The following is a 19,031-nucleotide window of genomic DNA, read 5'->3' as shown; positions in this document are numbered from 1 at the left end:
AAGATGTGACGTATTACAAAGCTGCCTGAATGACAAACCTCCGCGAGTCCCATCACGGGGTGGCCATCTGCGCCTCAGCCCGCACTCGTTGTGATTCCCAACATTTCCATGAGTGCCACCCACCTCTGTATATAGACGCACAACTTGGCGCACTCCTTGCAACCCTGCAAATATCTAGCAAAATACCAAGTTTTATTGATACACTACACCCGACTACGATCGCCAATTCAAACCCCCACCAACCATGGCCGAAGCACACTCTTGCGAGTCCGACTACGACGACTCCGCCGACGAAGCCATCACCATAACGCTCACCCACCGCAACACACCACACACCTTTAAATTCCCTCCGGATGGAACAATCACCCACCTCTCCGAAGATGTCGAAGACACCCTCTTGATCCCCGCCTCAAATCAAAAGTTCATCGTTCCGAAGCTCGGCCTCCTCAAACCCCCCTTCAAAGACCCCGACATGTCCCTCGTCGACCTACAAAACAAAAAGATCATGCTCATGGGCGTCGAGGCCAAGGAGGTCGCCTCCCTCCAAGCCGCGTCCGAGTTCGCCGCGAAACGAAACGCTGCCCGCAGCGCCGCCCGCAGACAGAATCGGCCCTCGAGGAGGCGAGACCAGGGCCGCGCACAGGCGGACAGCACCTATACTTTCCTCTCCGTCCGGCCGCTAGCAGGCCTCCCGCGTCCAGAGAGATCTCTGGCGCTTCTCGAGAAGCTGAAAGAGGATCCGGGCATCCGCGCCTCCATGCGCAAGCACAAGTTCAGCGTCGGCCTCCTGACGGAGATGGAGCCCCTGTCCAACACGCAGTCCAACCACGAGGGGACGACTCGACTCCTCGGTCTGAACCGCAATAATGGAGAAGCGATCGAATTGCGGCTGAGGACGGATGCGCACGACGGCTACAGAGATTACAAGACCATTCGCAAGACGTTGTGCCATGAGCTGGCGCATAACGTACACAGCGACCATGACCGCAACTTTTGGGACTTGTGCCATCAGATCGAGCGCGAAGTCGACGCGGCGGACTGGAAACATGGCGGACACACGGTCGGAGAGGGGTCTTCGTACTATGCGCCGGGACAAGACGAGGAAGAGGACGTCGAGGACCACGGTGGTTGGGAAGGCGGTGATTTCGTCGTGGGAGGAAGCGGTGGTGGCAACGCTGGCTTGAGCCGACGAGAGATCCTGGCCAAGGCTGCAGAGGAAAGAGCTAAAAAAATGAACATGGAGAGGAGGGACGGAGGCAAGCCTGACTCTGGCCCGTCGTCGTAGAGGTTCTGCATGGTACTCGGAGCAACATTGAAGCGTTCGTATGGTGTTACTGTTACTTTGCTTTCTGGATTTAGCATTGCGCAGGCGTTGCGGTGGCTTGGACATGGGACATCAACTGACCTCGCTGGTCACGGAGTAGTTAGTCAACTCAATCACGATGAATATCCGCTCTCAAAACGATTGGTGGGTGCCCAAATAGGTGCTCGCATTGTAGTTTCGCATCATGCTATTTTGCATGACCATCTAAACCCTCAATGCGACGGGTCATATAAGGTAGTGATATCTTTCTACCCAACAGGTGAGCCATGCTGTTACTCGTACAAATTGCCGCCTCCCCCATGAATGCTGTGAAAAGAAAAGAAAAAAAGAGAGAGACCTCGTCCGAGTGTCCTCCCGGTATGATATCCCTTTCCTAGAACGCCTTGATGTCATGCCTATGCCATGTCCGGAAACGCCGCCAATGCATGTAGGCGTACGGCGACGCCAATTGCTATCGCCCAAATGCCCATGTTTTTCTGCTTCAAAACGGAACAAAAAGAAGAAAAAGCCGTGTTGCGGCTTGGAAAAGCCATCGCTTGAACTGATCCACGTTCCAGTCATGCAGATTCTGCAATCAGTGAAGGCAAACAGCCTTCAGCTATTGCTGTGTCTTGAGCCACTCCTTTTGCTCCGGTTCCCACTTGTGTCTGCATATCGTGTTAGTCGTGAAAATAAGAGTCGGAATTCCGCCACCAGGATCAAAGCTTATTTGGGGGTAACAAAAAGCATGGATCCCAACGCAGATCTCTAAACTTACCCTTGCCATTCGGTGGTCACCAAGCTTTTGGTACCGTACTCTTCGGAAAGAATGCGCTCAAAGCTGTAGGGAATGGTGGCGGGGACACCCTCGAACTCGGTCTCGCGCATGGGGAAAAGGTCGGTGGTGCGGTAGCGGTGGTAGTTCTTACAACTCCAGACACCAGGCATTCCGGAGGGGTCGCGCTCGGCGAGGCCAGTAATATCGATAAAAGCGCCGTTGGCCATGTTGATCCAGCGGGCGTCAATGATGTTCTGGCCGTCGCCGCGGTCCTTGTCAGTGCCGTGGGGGTTGACGTCGAGCAGGTAGCGTTCCTTTCTGGCGTTGCCATCCGTGTCGGTCCAGTCGAAGTCGTGCTCGGTGCGGTTCAGGTTCTGGCCCATCCAGTACAGAGTCGCCGTCGAGACCTGAACATCGAGGTCGTAATCCCAGGGCATGATCTTGCCGTTCCACCACCAACCCAGAAGCGTGCCGTGGGCGAGCCATGTCTCAACCTTGAGCTTCTTGGTAATGGTCAGGTAGGAGCGGACGAGGTTGCGGAGAACAACACGGTGCTCGTCGTAGCCCACAGCTTGCTTGAAATAACGGATATCGTAGTGGCCAAGCTCTTCGCCACAGCAGGGCTCGTGGAAGTACTTGGTGTCCTCGCGCTTTTCGATGGCCGGTGGTGAGGATTGGCTGACATCTCTGGCTGCTTGAGGTGCCGCAAGAACAGTTGATGTGAGGCCCAGCACGGCGAGTGGGAAAGTAAGGTTGAAGCGCATCTTGGCTAATTGCGTTGTTGTGTTGCTTGAGTGGGATTCTTGATATCGAGATCCAGAATGATGGGTGATTACTTGGTAACAATGACGGCAAACAAGAATCCCCAAGTTCCAAAAAATGGCGGGATGCTGCTGTTTGTCGAGTTTTCTGGAGGCCTCGTAATGCCAAGAAGTTGTCTTCGGGAGGTGGCCGATGCGAGGCAGGAAGGAGGTGAAGGTGGATATGACAGGAGCCAGAGGGGCCGATGAAAGTAATTCGTTTGTTGACTGCCTCAAGTCAAGTTCGGTGAGTAATAGCAAGCGACTGGGATAAACGAGAGAAAGCGTAGAATAATCCTTTCGATTTCTGGAGTCGGTCAAAAACAGAGAGTGGGCGAAATTTTGGGTATTGTTGAAGCTGGTCAGGCGATGGCGGTATATAAGACGAGTTCCAGAGGGCGGAACCGCGGGCGAGGGGAGCCGATCAACTCTGAAGCAGAGGAAGAGATGGTGAAATGTGTTGATGCAGGTGTTCAGACCGTGATGTCGAGGTCAGGTCTATGTCTATGTTACCGAAGGATGTCAAAACACGCAGATGCCAAGGAATAAGAGGTAAGAGAAGAAGACCGGAGCGGACATTAGGGATGCGCAGCAGGGCAGGAGGAGGTGATATGTAAGTACATCGAATGGATGTGTGGGAGGTGGAGGGAGTGGGATTCGTGTATTCATACATGGGAGTGTGAGTGAATGAGAGACTGGGCCAGAGGAAAGAGAGAGAGAGAGAGGCGTGTGGTGACGGGAGACGGGTGAGGGATGGAGGTGTGAGGGTGTGGGAGTGGGCTTGTGGAGGGTGTGTGGTGATCCCGGTCATGGTATTAGTGCAGCATCCCGAGTCCCGCCATGGCAAAGAATCCCCACGCAGACCATGGAGCGCCTACGGGACTGGATTTTTTGGAGGGTTTTTTTCTTACAGCTTTCAGTTTCTTTGCCAAGATGATAATGCTGCTACACGCTCCAGTGTTTCCGAGGAGCCTCCTTTCTCGCATTTGGCTGTTCCTTTTTGTGAATATTCCACAGTGCCAAGGGAACAAGAACAACAACGAAAGGTGATATCACAGGGGACTCCTCCTCCACCACTCCCTATGTCTCACCTCCAGCCTGTCCGTTCCACTGTCTAAGCCGCCTGGGTCGCAAATAACGGTAGTAGTAGGAGTAGTAGTAGTAGTAGTAGTAGTAGTAGTAGTAGTAGTAGTAGTAGTAGTAGTAGTAGTAGTAGTAGTAGTAGTAGTAGTAGTAGTAGTAAGGTACCCGTACGGGGTATGGGCTATGGATAGCTACTAGGTACTACGTAGAGAGCGTACGTACGACGGTGGTAGAAAAAATAAAAAAAAGCAGACACCCACATTCCTTTGCGAGAGAGTCGGAAAGAGACTGAGACTGGCGGATTTGCGCGTATGCGCCATGTTTGAGCGGCATACGTAATCCCGCGTCGAAAGGAGTTGATGGAGGCAGGGCGGCCAGGGCCCGGGCTGTCGCCGGTGACCGGGAGCGGGTGACAAGCCGCGTCCTACGGTGGTACTAGACACTGCTGCGCCTGCTCATGCCGCGAGTGTATTCGTAGCCAGACCGTACGGATAGACAAGGGCCCATTGGGATCCAGTAAAGGTTAATTAAAAACACAAAAATCAACACAGACTGGCGAGGGTTCGAGGAGGAGAGGAGCGTTCCGCCGTAGGGAACAATCTCAAAAAAGAAGCTTGAGCAAAATGGGACCCGGTGGGTGTGGTCCGGGAAAGACGGGGGTCAAGGTAGCAGGGGTGAGAGAAAGGAGACGACATTGGAGCGTGAGCGTGGGCGGAATATCAGAATCTGCAGTTGGCAGTTGCGTTGCGGTTGCGCAGTTGCACTTGCACTTGCACTTGCACTTGGCACTTGCCCCTCTGACTCTCTCCAAAGCTCGGAACGGCAGGGGTGGAGACGGTGGTCCTGCCATTGGGCCTTTGGGTAAGGTACATTACGGAGTGAGGTACCTTATGGCATAGGTAAGGTACCTTAGGTAAGGTAGGTACGGGGTACCACCTTACACCCTTCCATGAGGTGTCGTGTGCTCCTGCTGTTGCTCACTTTCTGCTCTCGTGCTTCTTCTCCTTCCTTGGTGACGGTCCTCGCCGTCTTTGCAACTTGCAACTTCCAGGTGCAGGCATGTGGTCCCAGACTTCCCAGACTTGCCAGTCGCCGCATAAGCCGCTAACGGGCTTGGCACAATTTGGGGGTGGCTCCAGCGTCAAGGTCAGCGCCGGTGCCACTTGCGTGGAGCTAAGGGGACATAGTCGACTAGCCGATATCTGCCTTGCTCTCTTGAGTCTTCTTAGGGGAGAGTAAGGTACGGAGTACTCAGTCATTCGATAGGTATCGCCCTTGGCTGTCACATGGTATGCACCGCCGTTTGCTCGGTGCTAGGCTTAGTGCCGAGTGTGCCGACGGGCCGGTTAACTCGTAGTAACTAACAACCACTCTGGCATAGGTTGTCTTGACGATCTGATATCAGCAACATAGTCCGAAGTGGCAGTCAGTCAGCCGCAAAGTCAATTGCAGTCATCTCAAGTCATCTCACGAGGAGTTAAGAGGACCACGAACGAAAATGTAAGAAAAGGAAATGTACCTAGGCGAATTCGTTTACAGTGTAAGCGAATGCCGAGGTGGAGGGGACCCGGGCCATCGCCGTTTGGCCGAAACGGCAAGAGAGCACCTGACTATGGGAACTGTGATTCTTCCTTATCGGAGCTGCCAACGTCACAATGGAACCTCCCCAAATCCCCCCCCCCCCCCCCTTCCCGGGCCATAGACCCATTCACATAGAAGGTGCCCCTGTCTACTACTTCCCAATTTTCAATGTAGCTCCTGCCCGTGGGCACACATCCAGATTCTGGGCGGTTCCTTCCATGATGCCCCAAATCACCAATTTCTCGGTCGCGGGACCGAGATATCGATGACGGGGCGATTTAGTACATACTAGGTACTGCGTACACAGCGAATGAGGCAAGCCCCGGGCCAAGTCACCACTCATGGAAGTGTCGCGTGCCCATTGACGATTACCAACACCCACGGATTCCCATCAGACATTCTCAGGCAGTCATCCTTCATCCGATGTCGATTCCCCCGAAATCTGCATATTTGCCTTCGAGGCTTCAAACAATTGAAAGCAGCCAAGGTCATCCCATCCACTGCTGCGCCCGACGGTCAGTGGCCACGGACACACATGGCCTACCTTACTTTACCTTAATTGGCATCGGATCAAACAACTTGGGACAAAATTGAGCGCCGTACTCCGTATCTAAGGTGCTACCTATGGACCCGTAGGTACATACCCAGGCACACACGGCACGACCCCATTTCCTACCCGCGCACCATGGCTTACATGGGCAGATTGGCGCGGCTTTGGTTCCTTGAGAGTCTCACTGTCAACTTCTCGTGTCTCAACGCGCCCGCCCCCTTGGCGCCATTCAGCTTCCCCCCTCCCCGTCCAATGACGTGAGGCCGCTCCGTCGGGGCTTCACCTTGGCCGTCACTGGGCCTTTTGGCCATATGCGCGCCGGCAACACAGTGAATCCCGTTCCGCTACTTGGCATACAGGATTCGACCAGACCGTACTCCGTATCGCGTACGTACGGAATACTATGGGAACAACCACTGCGGTTTTCGATCAGAATTCAAGGCTCAGGACTGCAGCCGAAGATCCAACAAACCGATAGCCTCATTCAGTGCTCAACGACTTGCAGTCAGCATTTATTTTAATTCGACACCCCTCGCCCCGGCTGCTACGCGCATATCCAGGATCAATCCGCTCCGCGTATGGCGATCAGCGGCTCTGCCTCAGCGCAACGTCTGTTATGGAGTATAAACGTCCCAAACTGACACGAATGGCACCGAAAGACACGATGAACGACTCGAGTCGTCCGTCCGAACCCACCAGGTCGATCAAACGATATCCAACCAGATTGTGCACAGAGGCCAGTGGCATGGCTGAAAATTGAAGTATTCAGGGCCCAAAGAGAGACCCCTTTCCCCTTCCAGAAGAGAAACGTCCCGGCACCAGCAACCTCACCTTTCCATTTTTACCGTTCCGCTCTGACAGACAGACTCACGCCCTCAACTCGCACGTCTTCTTTCAGTCCTCACGCCTCTCAGTCTCGGCTGGTCAACTATCCTCAGACCTCAGTGTGCTCCAATTGGCACTTGGCGCCGGTGGCCCCACAGCGACGCGTGGCCCTGCAAGATACCCCTGCCACTTCTCCCTTTTGGCGACAACGGCTGTCTGCAACTTTTGTTCCCAGTCGAACCAGGTGCCGCTGTTCCTTTTTCTTTTTCTGCCCATTGATTATTCTTTTTAGATGCATAATTCAGCACCAGGACTACCTTACGAATCTACAGATACCATCCTCCATACAGCTGGCATGGTACTGTACGCCGTGGCGCATGCTTCCGCTCTTTGGGGCTCAATCACTTCCGCTCCGCCCATCGTCCGTTTCCCTCCCCGCCCTCACTGGTCCGATGTCGTTGCTGGTTGGACCCAGAGCTGTGTTACCAACGGTGACCGACCCTTTCTCTTCTGACGGCTCACGGCACGTTCAAGGAGTTGTCGCTAGTCAACACAAGTTTGGCGGCTAGCAACAGAAGCTTTCGTGGCCCCCCGGTTTCAGGTTTCTCCTGTCAACTATGGCAACTCGTCACTGGCCGCGTGGTTGGCGTCGACAACCGGCATCCTGTGCCGAGGGCGACAACAACTTGCAGTCGGGAGACAGCTGTGGCTTTCAGCCTGGGAAGCATCGCTCAAAACTTAGACCAGGTAGCAGGAAGGGAGGCGGCAATCATGGTGAAATGAGGAAGCAATCCGATGTCCGCACTCGTGTCTGCACTCAATTGTGGCTGCATGCCTCGGCGCCGAACCGGCCAAACAAGACCAACAACAAACCACGACCAAACACACTACAGTCTTGGTACGGATTACCGTGCTCATCCTTATACGAAATCAGATTGCAGATAGCGATGCAGTGATGCTTTGGTACAGTCCCTCTCTCCTCGGCGTCAGCAAGATGACCCTGTCACTCTCCAGAATCCAGACAAGAAAAGGCTGGGGATCTCGCAAAGCGTTATGGTTGGTGGTGGGAGAATTGGCGTTGTCTTGGCCGTCTGCCGGTGCTCCCGACTGAACACACGCCCTCGAATTGTCTCAGTCTTCCAACCGTCGGGCGAAGAGAAGGAATGCCTGAATCAAACTGACGGAATCCTTCGAGACGTTCTCGCCCATTTTCATTACTACTCCCGCCGCGACTGGAGAATGCTCTTCATCAACCGTTTATTCCACTCACCAGCGCGTCGAGCTACGAATAGATCCTGGAGGCCTGGACATTGTTCAAAGTGGAGAGACTCTGCGTATGCGTGCGAATACGTCTGCGCCTCTATCTTTGCACTCATCGCATCCGCCCCACTGCTCATGCAAGCAAGGTTCGCCTTTAATGCAGATAAGCATCATAGCAAGAGGGCGAGGGTCAGTAAAGGGCTTTTGGCCGGGGTCCATCGTCCAGGGGGCAGCCTGGATTATCATCAACTGACAAAAAAGACTAAAAATTCATTCTCTTCAAACGGGTGGTCGCTCACACGACACACAACCTGGGCAGCAATGGCGAAAAGCTGACGCCAAGCATCCACCCAACCATAGGGCTCACGCCACAACCCGATGCAGTCTTGCACATCACCATGATCGATATTAATTACCCGGTGTTGCCGTTGACGTGTGCGCCGTAATGTGGGCAGGGCTGAGTCCCGGGACTCGTCGGCGGCACCGCCCCCGCGACGAAAGCATCCAGTTCCGCCCCGCTCTACCGGCCTTCCGCGCCTCTTACGGCGACCGCGCAAGCTACTCCGGCCTCCTGATCCATGATGGACCCCGTTTTGCCCGTTCCCAAGACAGCCGGTCGATCGGGCCTCGTTCCCTGACCCGGAAATGCGGTAAACTTTATTCGAGAACTCGTCAGTGCTTCCGGTTCGGGATACCAAACCTCGGGACTGGCGATTATGCTTGTCCAAAGTCTATTCCTGGCCCCCAAAACCCGTACGGATACGGCACATGACGCTGACACCACGCCGCCCGTAATCAACTGCCGGCTTGGCTCTACAACGGTGAATGCCTAGACAAGCTGGATTCATTGAAGTAGTCTTCGGTTACTGGGCAGGCACTGCCACATAGTCAGCCGTTCACGTCAGCGTGAAGCTTGTTTGGTGAAGCCTCGATCGAGGCTCACTGAAGGCGCCATAATTGATGCCGTTAGCACCTCTACTTTCAGTTATCACAGCTGGAAGGCGTTCTTCAGACCTTCGTAGGCCATCGTATGCTGTAGAGAGAGGTTTATCCTCAAGTGATGATTACGTCAAATATTCGCGAGGCTTGGTTGCAAACGGCCAAGTATTCGCACGTGGTTCCCCATGTTGTCTGCTCGGCACGTTCATCCGTGACAAAGGTAGGTGAACGGCAGTTGCCGCTCATCCGTAGACGTAAACCGCGTAGCTCAAGTAAGAATTCCCCAGTCTAGTAGTAGGATCCCCTGCTGGTGTTGAATGAGAAGGCCTGCTGAAATACCGCAAAAGCATAAAAAACATGGATTGTTCTTGCTGCCGTCAACTACCTGGATGAGAAAAAGGCCGACCGTGGTATTAGATGTTCATTGTCTTTAGATATGCCGGCCTTGATATCTCTTGCCTGCGACTACAGGAACTTGGAGAGTTCTACAGAGCCTTTCAAATTTTCGCACAACGTGTTGATTCGCACTCAACCTTACCTTACGGCGCAGAAACAGAGGTCCCTGAACGAGTCTAGTTTTCCGTCTTTTGAGGTAACAGTTATCGAAGAGGAAAAACAAATAAGCTATTGGATTGTATGCCGCGGGAATCTTCGCGGAATCTGTAACGCACGTTGGGTCCTAAAGAACTTGGAAATACTGAAATGTATGTTTCCATGAAAAATATCGACATAATACGATGGAGAGGTTGATGCTAAATTTCAGACATGATCTTGATCTTGGCCTTGAAAGGATCTTTTCAATATTGATAAGTATCATTGACTGCACGGAGAGGAAATCCGGTACTGCCTCCAAATTTCCATTGTCAAATTCTCTTACAGATCGTCCTCGCAGACCAGAGATGGCCTTCCTCGATCTTACAAAACACGACGATACCCATTCCAACTTTCTTTTCTATGATATTTCAATGTTAAGAAATATTCAAGAGTGTGTGTTTGTTTCCGAAACTTTTAGCCTGATATTGTTCACTGATAACCCGTTCATGTGGGAAAGCGTTTGTGTTCTTTTTTCGACCTATAACCTAAAGATGACGATATACTCACGATACTGGATCTTGAATGAGCCATACAGCTGAGGAGACCAAGATACTTCTCGAAACATGGATTACGGGAACTTGCTCTATTGTGTCGTGCCCTGGCTTAAGTATCTGATGGCTATGCCTTAGCATGTGCTATCCTCGGAACTCACCTGAGTTCCTAGCTTCAGGAGCCAACTCACTCAGCTTGCCGTACCTACCCTATTCGAGTAGAACAGCGTCTCAATTACGCTGTCCGTGTCCCACGGCGCACTATACTGGCTAATGCAACGCGGATACACCCCGGTCTGACATCTATTTCGCATGTGGGACTGACTGGATCTACTGACTTCGTTCCAATATCACTGAGGACAAGCAGCAGATTCGTGTATTTAATGTCATTGCCATATAGTTGTACGCGTTTGAAGACATGAAGATACCAACGAGTCCAGGCCAATTTGTTCACAATATCTTGATCACATTGGCGTAAAGATCACCGGGTTGTCTAGGATCGGGCAGATACTTCAGGTTCGGTCTCGTGGAGACTCCATTGCAAAACGAGTATAAACGTTATCTCCGTAACATCTTGATATACATCGGTAATTTGAATCAGCTTCTGCTTCCTTGAGCGAATGAATCATGTCTGCTCATTCAACTGACTTTTGCCATCAGAGGGAGTGCTCAATTGCCTCGTCAACAACCCCTGTCCCGTATTCGACATCACTGCAACGTGCGCTCCGTTTCCAATCGTCATGCCTACCCCTCAGCAACGAGCACAATTACGACCCGGGTTTCATTGAAGGAGAGAGCTTATCCATGGTACGAGTGGCACTGCATCGTTCACGACAATGACATTGCAACCCTCAGCAGAGAAGTGCAGCTGAACGGACAACGCGAGGGTGAGGCTCGATCGGTATCGTATTGAATACATCTATATACCCAGTGCTTAAAGGCATGACCCTACGGAGCACAAACGTTCTGTTCTATAGGGGAGAAACAACCCATCGAAAGACTAGTGTCCAATATGTTCGGTGCTCTACTCCACATGGCACCTCACGCACCATGTACAATATAAAAACGCCCTGGAATGCACCTAAAGACCATCGTGGTATCCCGCGTGTCCAACTTCCTGCCTTATTATCGTGCCGTCTTTTCCCAACCTCGCAAACAGTCGTTACTCGTGAACACTCAATCCCTCACACAGTCTGTCGGCGACATGGCCTACAAGCGGATGTTGATGTCTAGGCAGTCAACCCGCCATTCCCTCCGGCCCAGCAGACTACGCAACCACTCGATGCCCAACCCCGTCCACTCCTGTCTCTGCCGCGCGAATTCTTCTGCCGCGGCTCCGGCAAGGGCGCTGGCTGTGGAGTTGATGACTTCCACCACGGAGGCGTTGAAGCTGGTGTTCGGATCGAGCTCGGGGAGCGGAAGAGAAGAGGGCGGGCGGGGTTGGAACCAGTTACTGCTAAAGTCGAAAAAGCAGCGGTCGGACCAGTTGCACGAGGTGAGGAAGAGGATCAACAGCAGAAAGCTGCAGTAGACGCAGGGCCTGTTGAGGAAATAGGTGCAGATGAAGAAGAGGAAGATGAAGGCCGGCGAGGCGTTGGTTGGGATGAAGAGGAGGGGGAGCCAGCTGTGAGGGAGTTGTCAGCAGAGATAACCACAATAGGTCGGGGTATTGCTTCGCGATGCTCACCTCCTTAAACAGAACATGGTGACGGGTGTGCGAGAGGGCTGTGACGTAGATGAGGGCGACGTGGGATCCCTGAAAGGTTGCTGGCGTCGGTAGGGGAGGGGGTTTCCCCAGGCTGAGTGCTTCCTTCAACACGATATCGAATTAGAAGACGTTGCCACGCTTCGACAGTACAAATGCTGGTTCAACCGATTCGCGAACGGCGCAGGGTTAGAGCGCAGCGAGGTCTTGTGTGTCTGGGATGTTTGTGTAATCGCAAACAACTTGGAGGTTTTCGGTTGGGTCAAAGTATGCGAACACTGCACACGAGTCGGCAAGGGGCCCAATGCGAGGAATGATCTTGTGGTTCGTTGCGAGATCTGGGAGCAGCGAGAAATCGTCAAGTTGATACAGTCTGACAATGTCATGGAATGCAAGGCGAGGCGTCGAAGACTTTTACTGGTTGCGTGCAGATCTGTTGCAGGCGACAGCCTCTCTTTCTCTCTGTCAGGCTGTCTCAGACTCTGGGGTCTCAAAACAGGCATTTGGGGATCTTGCTTACGTCAGGAAATTGAATATGCTGTGTAAGGTACTCCGTACTCCGTAAGGTATGCACGAACCCGATTCTGCAAGCAGCTTGATTGCTGGGGAAGGTACGGAGTAGATGCTGGATGATTAGGTAATGAACCAAAATCGGTACGTGTGGGAGCAGTGTGGGCGGGGAGGAAAGACCACCAGTGGCACGTCCCCACGTCGTCCGCCACGTAGCGCACAGACCAGCTGCATCCTGCCGGTCTGCCCAAGCACCCGTTGCACCCAAGTAAGCACCCATGGCCGCCAGCAGCAGCAGCGACAGCAACAGCAGCACCCAAGCTCTTCTTCAGTTCTCCATCCCAAGCCGGCGAAGAAATATACTTCCGTTACCTAAGCTTCCATTCCCTGCCCAGGAACAGGAACCTCTCACCTCCGAATCGCCTCAAACAGCACCCGCGCTAGCACTACATGCACTACGTAGTGAGGCACCGCCGAATGAAGGACCCCAAGACACGCCCGGGCCCAAAGCTGCACTAAATCGAGTGGTCGCTGGCAAATCGCACCTTGGCTTCCCGCACCGCCTCAGACACCTCCAGTCCAGGCTTGTCTTAGCACTTTAGGTACCACTCCACTGTACATACCTACCTGACCTTCCAGGGCACGCGCTTCTACATACCACCTTACCTCCAGTATACCTTAGTACCTTAAGGTCCATACCTATCCGTACAGGGCAGCTGCAAAGACGCGCCGGCCCTTTGTTGCTTCCGTCCAGACACCTGGGGAAAGCACGGAAAGTGCTACTTCGGACAGGTGCAGTCGAGAGGTCGTTCCTTCCTCTCAAAATTCAACCACGTCACCCCCCTGCCCCTGCTCCTTGCTCTGTTGCTCGCGCTACAGGGTTGTGCCACCTTTAGGTTGGGCTCTCAGGAATTCCAGCGCCGCCAGCCTCTCCCATCCTTCCATTCTCCGTCCCAAAATTTATTTTCGATATCCCATACCTTCACCTAACCTCACCTTACCTTACCTTTTTTTCCCCTTCCCTCCTCCTCCTCCTCCCTCAAAAACCCTCAATTCGCAAGAAAATCATCACACTGTCGTGTAACGACGGAAGGGTCTGCTCGTCAATTGTCCTTCATTTCCCTCGTCGGACCACGTCCCTTGCCACTCTCTGCATCTCTTTTTACCTCCTCCCCCAAACTTCCTCACATCAACGGGCGCCATCATGGTGTCTCCCATGCCTCCCGCACCGACACCCCCTGGTGGCAGTATGCCCTCCAACGGCGATCGCAGCAACAATTTGCTGAATTTGCTCAAGTTCAGCGGTGTCGGAAGTGCGTCGGCTGCGCAGGCTCGCCAGGAAGGCTATCAGCAGCAGCAACAGCAGCAGCAACAGTCTCCCCAGCAGCAGCAAGCCCAGCAGCACCACTACCAACAATCACCGCAGCAGCAGCAGCATCACCAGCATCAACAGTTGCAGCATCAGCCCCACCAGTCCCAGCCTCAGCCTCATCAGCAAGGCCGTGACTCGTCCTCGACGATGCCTTCGTCCATTCCGACGCAGATCGTCGCACCCGCCCGCGCCCCGGCCGACCCTACCGGCCTGCTCGCCGCTCTGATGAAAGGAGCTCACGATGGCGAGGAGTCGCGTTCCGAGCCGCCTCAAAACGGCTCCTTCTCGACTTTTGGCGCATCGTCGCCCCCCGACGATACGCGCGCCTATCTCTTGAACTTGCTGAACCGTCCGAAGCCCAGTCAGAATGACTTGCTTCTATCCGAGTCCACCCGTTCCAACCCCCCTCAGGCGGGCGAAAACATCCTTCACAGGGTGCTTGCTGAAGCTGGCCAAGCTCCCAACTTGTCCCACATGGCTTCCAACTCGTTCGAGTACGACCCCAACAGCTACGCTCAATCGAGCGGCAACTATGGCGCCTACTCGTTCCCTTCCACCCAAGATTCGAACCTCCACGTCGCCCAGCACCAGCACCAGAACCAGCAGCAGTATGGCTACAATGCCAACCACAACGGCAGCAGCTTCGACGAGTCTCAAATCACTTCGCCACACAACAGAACTCCCAAGACGGGTTCAATCTCGGGAATTGCCCCAGCTCAGTCGTCTGGCCAGTCACCTGCTGGTCCGGCTTTCCAGATCCTCAAAAAGGCTCACGACTCGCCGAGCTCTCACCATTCCCATCACTCCCATCACTCCCATCACGGAAGCGAGTCTAAGCGCATCGTCAACGAGCACCGCAGCCCTCTGGCCAGCCCCGAGCGCCTTCGTCACAGCTTCGGCCACGGTTCTTCTCCTGCAGACAAGCTTGCTAATCCTACGCCTGGCTCCACTGCCTCGTATGCGAGCATCCCTGCCGAGAAGAACAAGGAGACGGTTTCCGAGGCAATCCACGATATTGCCCAGCAAGCCGACTACGAGGCCCAGCAAGCTCTGGCCCGCGCTGAGGAAGAGCAGTCGCGGCCAGAGTACCTGCAGGATCTCGAAGATATGGACACCGCCCGTACCGAGAGGGAGTTCGAGGAGAGCGCCCATCATGCTGCTCAAGCCATCAAGAAGGAGCTCGAACGCGAGGAGAATAGAGACCTCCTCGAAAAGGTTGTCTCCGCCGAGGTGGCTGAGGAGGTTCGCGAGATCATCGAGGAGGCTGCGAGCCATGCCGTCGCCGACAGTTGGGAGAGCGCCGACCAGGACGAGATTGTGGTGATCGAGGAGGAAACTCCCGCTCCCGTAAAGGTCTTCAACTTCCCAATGAAGCCTTGGATCTCAATTGCTCTGCAGGACAGCGCTACCGAGCCTCGACCCCAGTTCAGAGACGATGCCATCATGGACATTGCCCGTCTCAAGAAAGAGTTCGACCAAATTGACCGCAATCTCTACACGGCCACCGAGAACTACATGGCGTACGGCATGTCCAAGGCTGGTGGTCTCCGTGTCATCAGGCAAGACGACGGCAAGGACGCCAAGATCTTTACCGACACCAAGGACCGCATCTTCAATGTTGCCATGTCCGTCACTCCCACTGACCACACCGGCATCCACCGCGAGGCCATCATTGGTACTGGCATCACTGGCACTGTCTACTGGGTTCAGATCAAGAGCGGCGAGAAAGACCACATTGAGGATGCCCACCCCGAGCAGTACGGCTTCGCTTTGCCCCCCATGGCTTCCCACGAAGGTGGCGATGCTCCTGGCGGCGTTCTCAAGACCCGTGCCCGCACGTCCACCATCCACCCCGAGTTCTTCGCCGTTGGCCGCGGCAAGTCCATCAACATCATCTGGCCCACATACATCATGCAGAACAACCTGTTCAAGCCTGGCCACGACCGCGTCGTCGACACGGAGAGATTGGCTAAGCAGTGCTCGTTGAAGATCAACACCGGTAAGGCCGGTAAAGACTTCACGTTCAGTCAGGACGATAGCGTGATAGTGTCTCTTGACAAGTCTGGACGTGTCAAGTTCTGGGACGTCCGTGACCTGACTGCCGCCAAGGAGGGCAGCGATCCTCGTGCGCCCATTCCCGCACACACCTCACTGGAGGTGAAGGAACCTCTCATGACCCTCACCAGCACTCCCGAGGGCGAGAAGGCGTGGCCTACATCTGTTCTGCTGGTCGACAAGCTTCGCCCGTACCAAAAGCGCTGCGCTCTGCGTTATATGATCATTGGAATGAAGCAGAACCACACTCTGCAGCTCTGGGATCTTGCGCTCGGCAAACCTGTCCAAGAGTTCAACCTTCCCCACACCAAGGAGTCTGACGCTGTTTGCAGTGTCATGTACCACCCTCCTACCGGCATGCTGGTGATCGGGCACCCGACCCGCAACTCCATCTACTTTGCGCATCTTTCGGCTCCTAAGTACAACTTGAAGAGCGTTTCGCAGGTGGACTACATCCAGCGCCTGGTTGCCCAGGACACCACCATCCCCGCGCCCGACTCGACTGCCGTTATCAGCGGCGTTCGTGAATACTCGTTTGCAAACCGTGGCATCCTGCGTAGTCTCGACATCCTCTGCAACCCTGCTATGGCTCAAGAAACCGACGAGCCTACTCTGTTTGAACTCTATGCCATGCATTCCAAGGGAGTCGCATGCCTTTTGATCAAGCAGGCTGAGCTCGGCTGGACCAAGGATAACAAGGTCCTGGCACCCGTTGACGCAGTTGACGCTGGTGTTGTTACTATTTCGAAGCTCAAGCCCCCCGCCAGCCAGCCCGCTGAGCCCAACCACCAGAATGCCGAAGGCACCCACCCCTCGGCTCGCAACATTGCCAAGGACTCCCTTCTGCAGACCACACCTTCTCACGATGACAACACTCCCCGTCGCGGTCCCGAGTCTGTCACGCCGGTCAAGATCGCCAAGGCGGAGCCAAAGGAGGAGGAGACGCCAGTTCCTGCTCCCGCCCCTGTCAAGGAGGAGAAGCAGGAGCGCAAGAGCCGCAAGAAGAAGGCAGCCGCAGCAGCCGCAGCGGCGGCCGCTGCTGCCGGCAACGAGCAAACGAACGGCTCGTCCCGTGTTGGTCCTTCCAACAACAACAACAATTCCAATTCCAAGGACTCGGGTAAATCTTCCGGCAACAACTCCAACTCGAACTCCATCACCCAAGAGTCTGTCGAATCAGCAATCAGCAGCATGGAGACTCGCCTCCAGAATGGATTCAACAACTTGCTCAACTCATCGTTCAAGACGCTCCACGGCCGCATTGACGAGGGCCTGCGTGCTCGCGAGGCCGACTTCGACGACCGCCAGCTCAAGCTCCTGAACATGGTCTCGGAGGTCCTCAACGAGAACACCCAAAAGGTTCTCGAGGCCCTCATCCAGGAACAGTTCAGCAACGCGGTTATTCCCGCTATTGCTGATGTCGCCGGCAAGGCTGTTTCTGACCAGTTCACCAAGAGCATGAACAACCAAGTCTCGCACTCCGTTCAGAAGGAAATTCACAAGGCCCTTCCTTCCGCGACTCAGCACGCGCTGCAGAATGGCGACTTTGTGAAGGCCATCTCGGATAGAGTCGGAGCCACGGTGGCGGCCAACGTCCAGCAAGAGGTCGTCAACACTTTGACCTCTCGCCTGGCTCCCTCCTTCACCAACATGGCGACCCAGGCTTGCCAGCGAGTGGTCGGTGAACTCCAGAAGCAGCACCGCACTGAGATGGAGACTCTCAACGCCCAGCGCCTCGCCGAGAGCAACAAGGTTGATCAACTTTCTGCCATCGTGACTCGTCTTACTGGCACGATCTCGAGCATGGCGGCGTCCCAGGAGCAATTCCAGAACGAGTTCCTCAAGTTCCAGCAGCAGATGATCCGTGTTCAGGCTCAAGCCCAGCAGCAACAGCAGCAGCAGCAGCAGCAGCCTCAACAGGTGCCGCATCACCAGCAGGCCCCCTCTTACGCCCCTTCTGTTGTTAGCCAAGTTCCCAGCCAGGTTCCTAGCCACATGCAGAGTCAGGCCTACAGCAACCTGCAGAGTCCTGACAGGGCTTCGCAGCACTCCATGAGCTACAGCGGCCACTCTCAGGCTCTCACGGTGGCCAAGTCCAACAATGAGTACGATGCCGATCTCCAAGCCCGCATTGCTGTCGTCAACCAGCCGATGAAGGAAGGCAGAGCCGAGGAGGCTGTCGTTCGCTGGATGCAATCTGGCCGTGAGCAGGAAGTGTTTGAAAAGTACATGTCCAAGTACAGCCCCGAATTCGTCCGCAACCTGCCGCACCTCGTCCTCTTAACCGTGACTGCCACGGTCAGTCTCAACCTGGAGTCATACACTCGTGAGAGAATCGCCTGGCTCGAAATGGTTGTGCACAGCCTCCAGGTCTCGCTCGGCGAAATGGTGAGTCATTCTGACTTCTGTCTAAACAATTCGATGCTAACAAGTCTTCAGGATGGTGACGCTCGTGCGGTTACACCAAAGATTATGGGTATGCTGGTGGCCCGCGTCGAGGGTCTCTTCGTTCGCATCAGCAGCACGTCGGGCAACGACCCGGTTCTCAAGAACCTCTCGCAGATTATTGTCAACGCGAAGCGGGTGATTGACGCGTGCCAGGACGAGCAGCAGTATGCTTGAGAAGCAAACAGATGAGGGTAGTTATTTCTCACACCTGGCCCAATGACGACATGACGATATCAAGTACATAAGACATTTCGACACCATACACATTTGCAGGATGGCCTTGCTACAAGGCATGGTTACGATGTTGAGGGGATATGTCCCTCTGAAGACTCGGTGGGCACGATAGCCGACGGTCGATACCTCAGTGCACATATGGCTGCGTTTTCTTTGGCATTTGGAGAATCGGGTCTGTGAATACGTTTTTCAATGGGAGGCGTATTACAGGCATGCGAATGGAGTCGTTTGGGCTCCAATGGATGGATCTGCGTGTGGATGGCTGACAAGATTCCCAAACCTTTTCTTTTCTTTTTTTTCCTTCCGTTGTAATAAGTGGTACGCTTGGGTGTTGGGACGAACCAGAAAAGGCTTAGGGGCGAGGGCGTTTGGACGACGACCCAGAGTCTATGGTATTCTTGGGGTTGGATGATTCCATTGGGACGTTATCTCGCCGTCTTAAACAGGAATATCAGGGCATGATCTAGCTTGGTACATTGGTTGTGTGACTGTTTGTGTAATGC

At 54.2% G+C, this 19,031-nt stretch overlaps 6 protein-coding genes across 6 annotated transcripts; 4 read left to right on the top strand and 2 right to left on the bottom strand.

The window, feature by feature from the left end:
- Window positions 1-244: 244 nt before the first annotated feature.
- CABS01_05737 (WLM domain-containing protein) lies at window positions 245-1,285 on the top strand (the record flags this gene model as incomplete). Its single annotated transcript, XM_060539105.1, has 1 exon — window positions 245-1,285. The coding sequence occupies one exon, from the start codon at window positions 245-247 to the stop codon at window positions 1,283-1,285; it is 1,041 nt and encodes a 346-aa protein (XP_060405367.1).
- A 637-nt stretch (window positions 1,286-1,922) lies between these two features.
- Window positions 1,923-2,845, bottom strand: CABS01_05736 (uncharacterized protein; the record flags this gene model as incomplete). The annotated part of the gene is made up of 2 exons (XM_060539104.1): window positions 1,923-1,971; window positions 2,082-2,845. The coding sequence occupies 2 exons, from the start codon at window positions 2,843-2,845 to the stop codon at window positions 1,923-1,925; spliced, it is 813 nt and encodes a 270-aa protein (XP_060405366.1).
- A 1,742-nt stretch (window positions 2,846-4,587) lies between these two features.
- CABS01_05735 (uncharacterized protein) lies at window positions 4,588-5,203 on the top strand (the record flags this gene model as incomplete). Its single annotated transcript, XM_060539103.1, has 2 exons — window positions 4,588-4,830; window positions 4,919-5,203. The coding sequence occupies 2 exons, from the start codon at window positions 4,588-4,590 to the stop codon at window positions 5,201-5,203; spliced, it is 528 nt and encodes a 175-aa protein (XP_060405365.1).
- Window positions 5,204-8,625: 3,422 nt separating this feature from the next.
- CABS01_05734 (uncharacterized protein) lies at window positions 8,626-8,952 on the top strand (the record flags this gene model as incomplete). The annotated part of the gene is made up of 1 exon (XM_060539102.1): window positions 8,626-8,952. The coding sequence occupies one exon, from the start codon at window positions 8,626-8,628 to the stop codon at window positions 8,950-8,952; it is 327 nt and encodes a 108-aa protein (XP_060405364.1).
- A 2,461-nt stretch (window positions 8,953-11,413) lies between these two features.
- CABS01_05733 (uncharacterized protein) lies at window positions 11,414-11,908 on the bottom strand (the record flags this gene model as incomplete). Its single annotated transcript, XM_060539101.1, has 2 exons — window positions 11,414-11,828; window positions 11,892-11,908. The coding sequence occupies 2 exons, from the start codon at window positions 11,906-11,908 to the stop codon at window positions 11,414-11,416; spliced, it is 432 nt and encodes a 143-aa protein (XP_060405363.1).
- A 1,715-nt stretch (window positions 11,909-13,623) lies between these two features.
- CABS01_05732 (uncharacterized protein) lies at window positions 13,624-18,468 on the top strand (the record flags this gene model as incomplete). The annotated part of the gene is made up of 2 exons (XM_060539100.1): window positions 13,624-18,234; window positions 18,286-18,468. 2 exons carry the CDS (start codon window positions 13,624-13,626, stop codon window positions 18,466-18,468), a joined length of 4,794 nt encoding a protein of 1,597 aa, XP_060405362.1.
- Between the last annotated feature and the right edge of the window lie 563 nt (window positions 18,469-19,031).

The sequence above is a fragment of the Colletotrichum abscissum genome (assembly GCF_030869225.1).
Source record: "Colletotrichum abscissum strain IMI 504890 chromosome Unknown Scaffold_11.1, whole genome shotgun sequence".
Taxonomy (NCBI): Eukaryota; Fungi; Ascomycota; class Sordariomycetes; order Glomerellales; family Glomerellaceae; genus Colletotrichum; species Colletotrichum abscissum.
The sequence above is the reverse complement of the archived record's forward strand: the minus strand, read 5'-3'. Positions and strand labels throughout refer to the sequence as shown.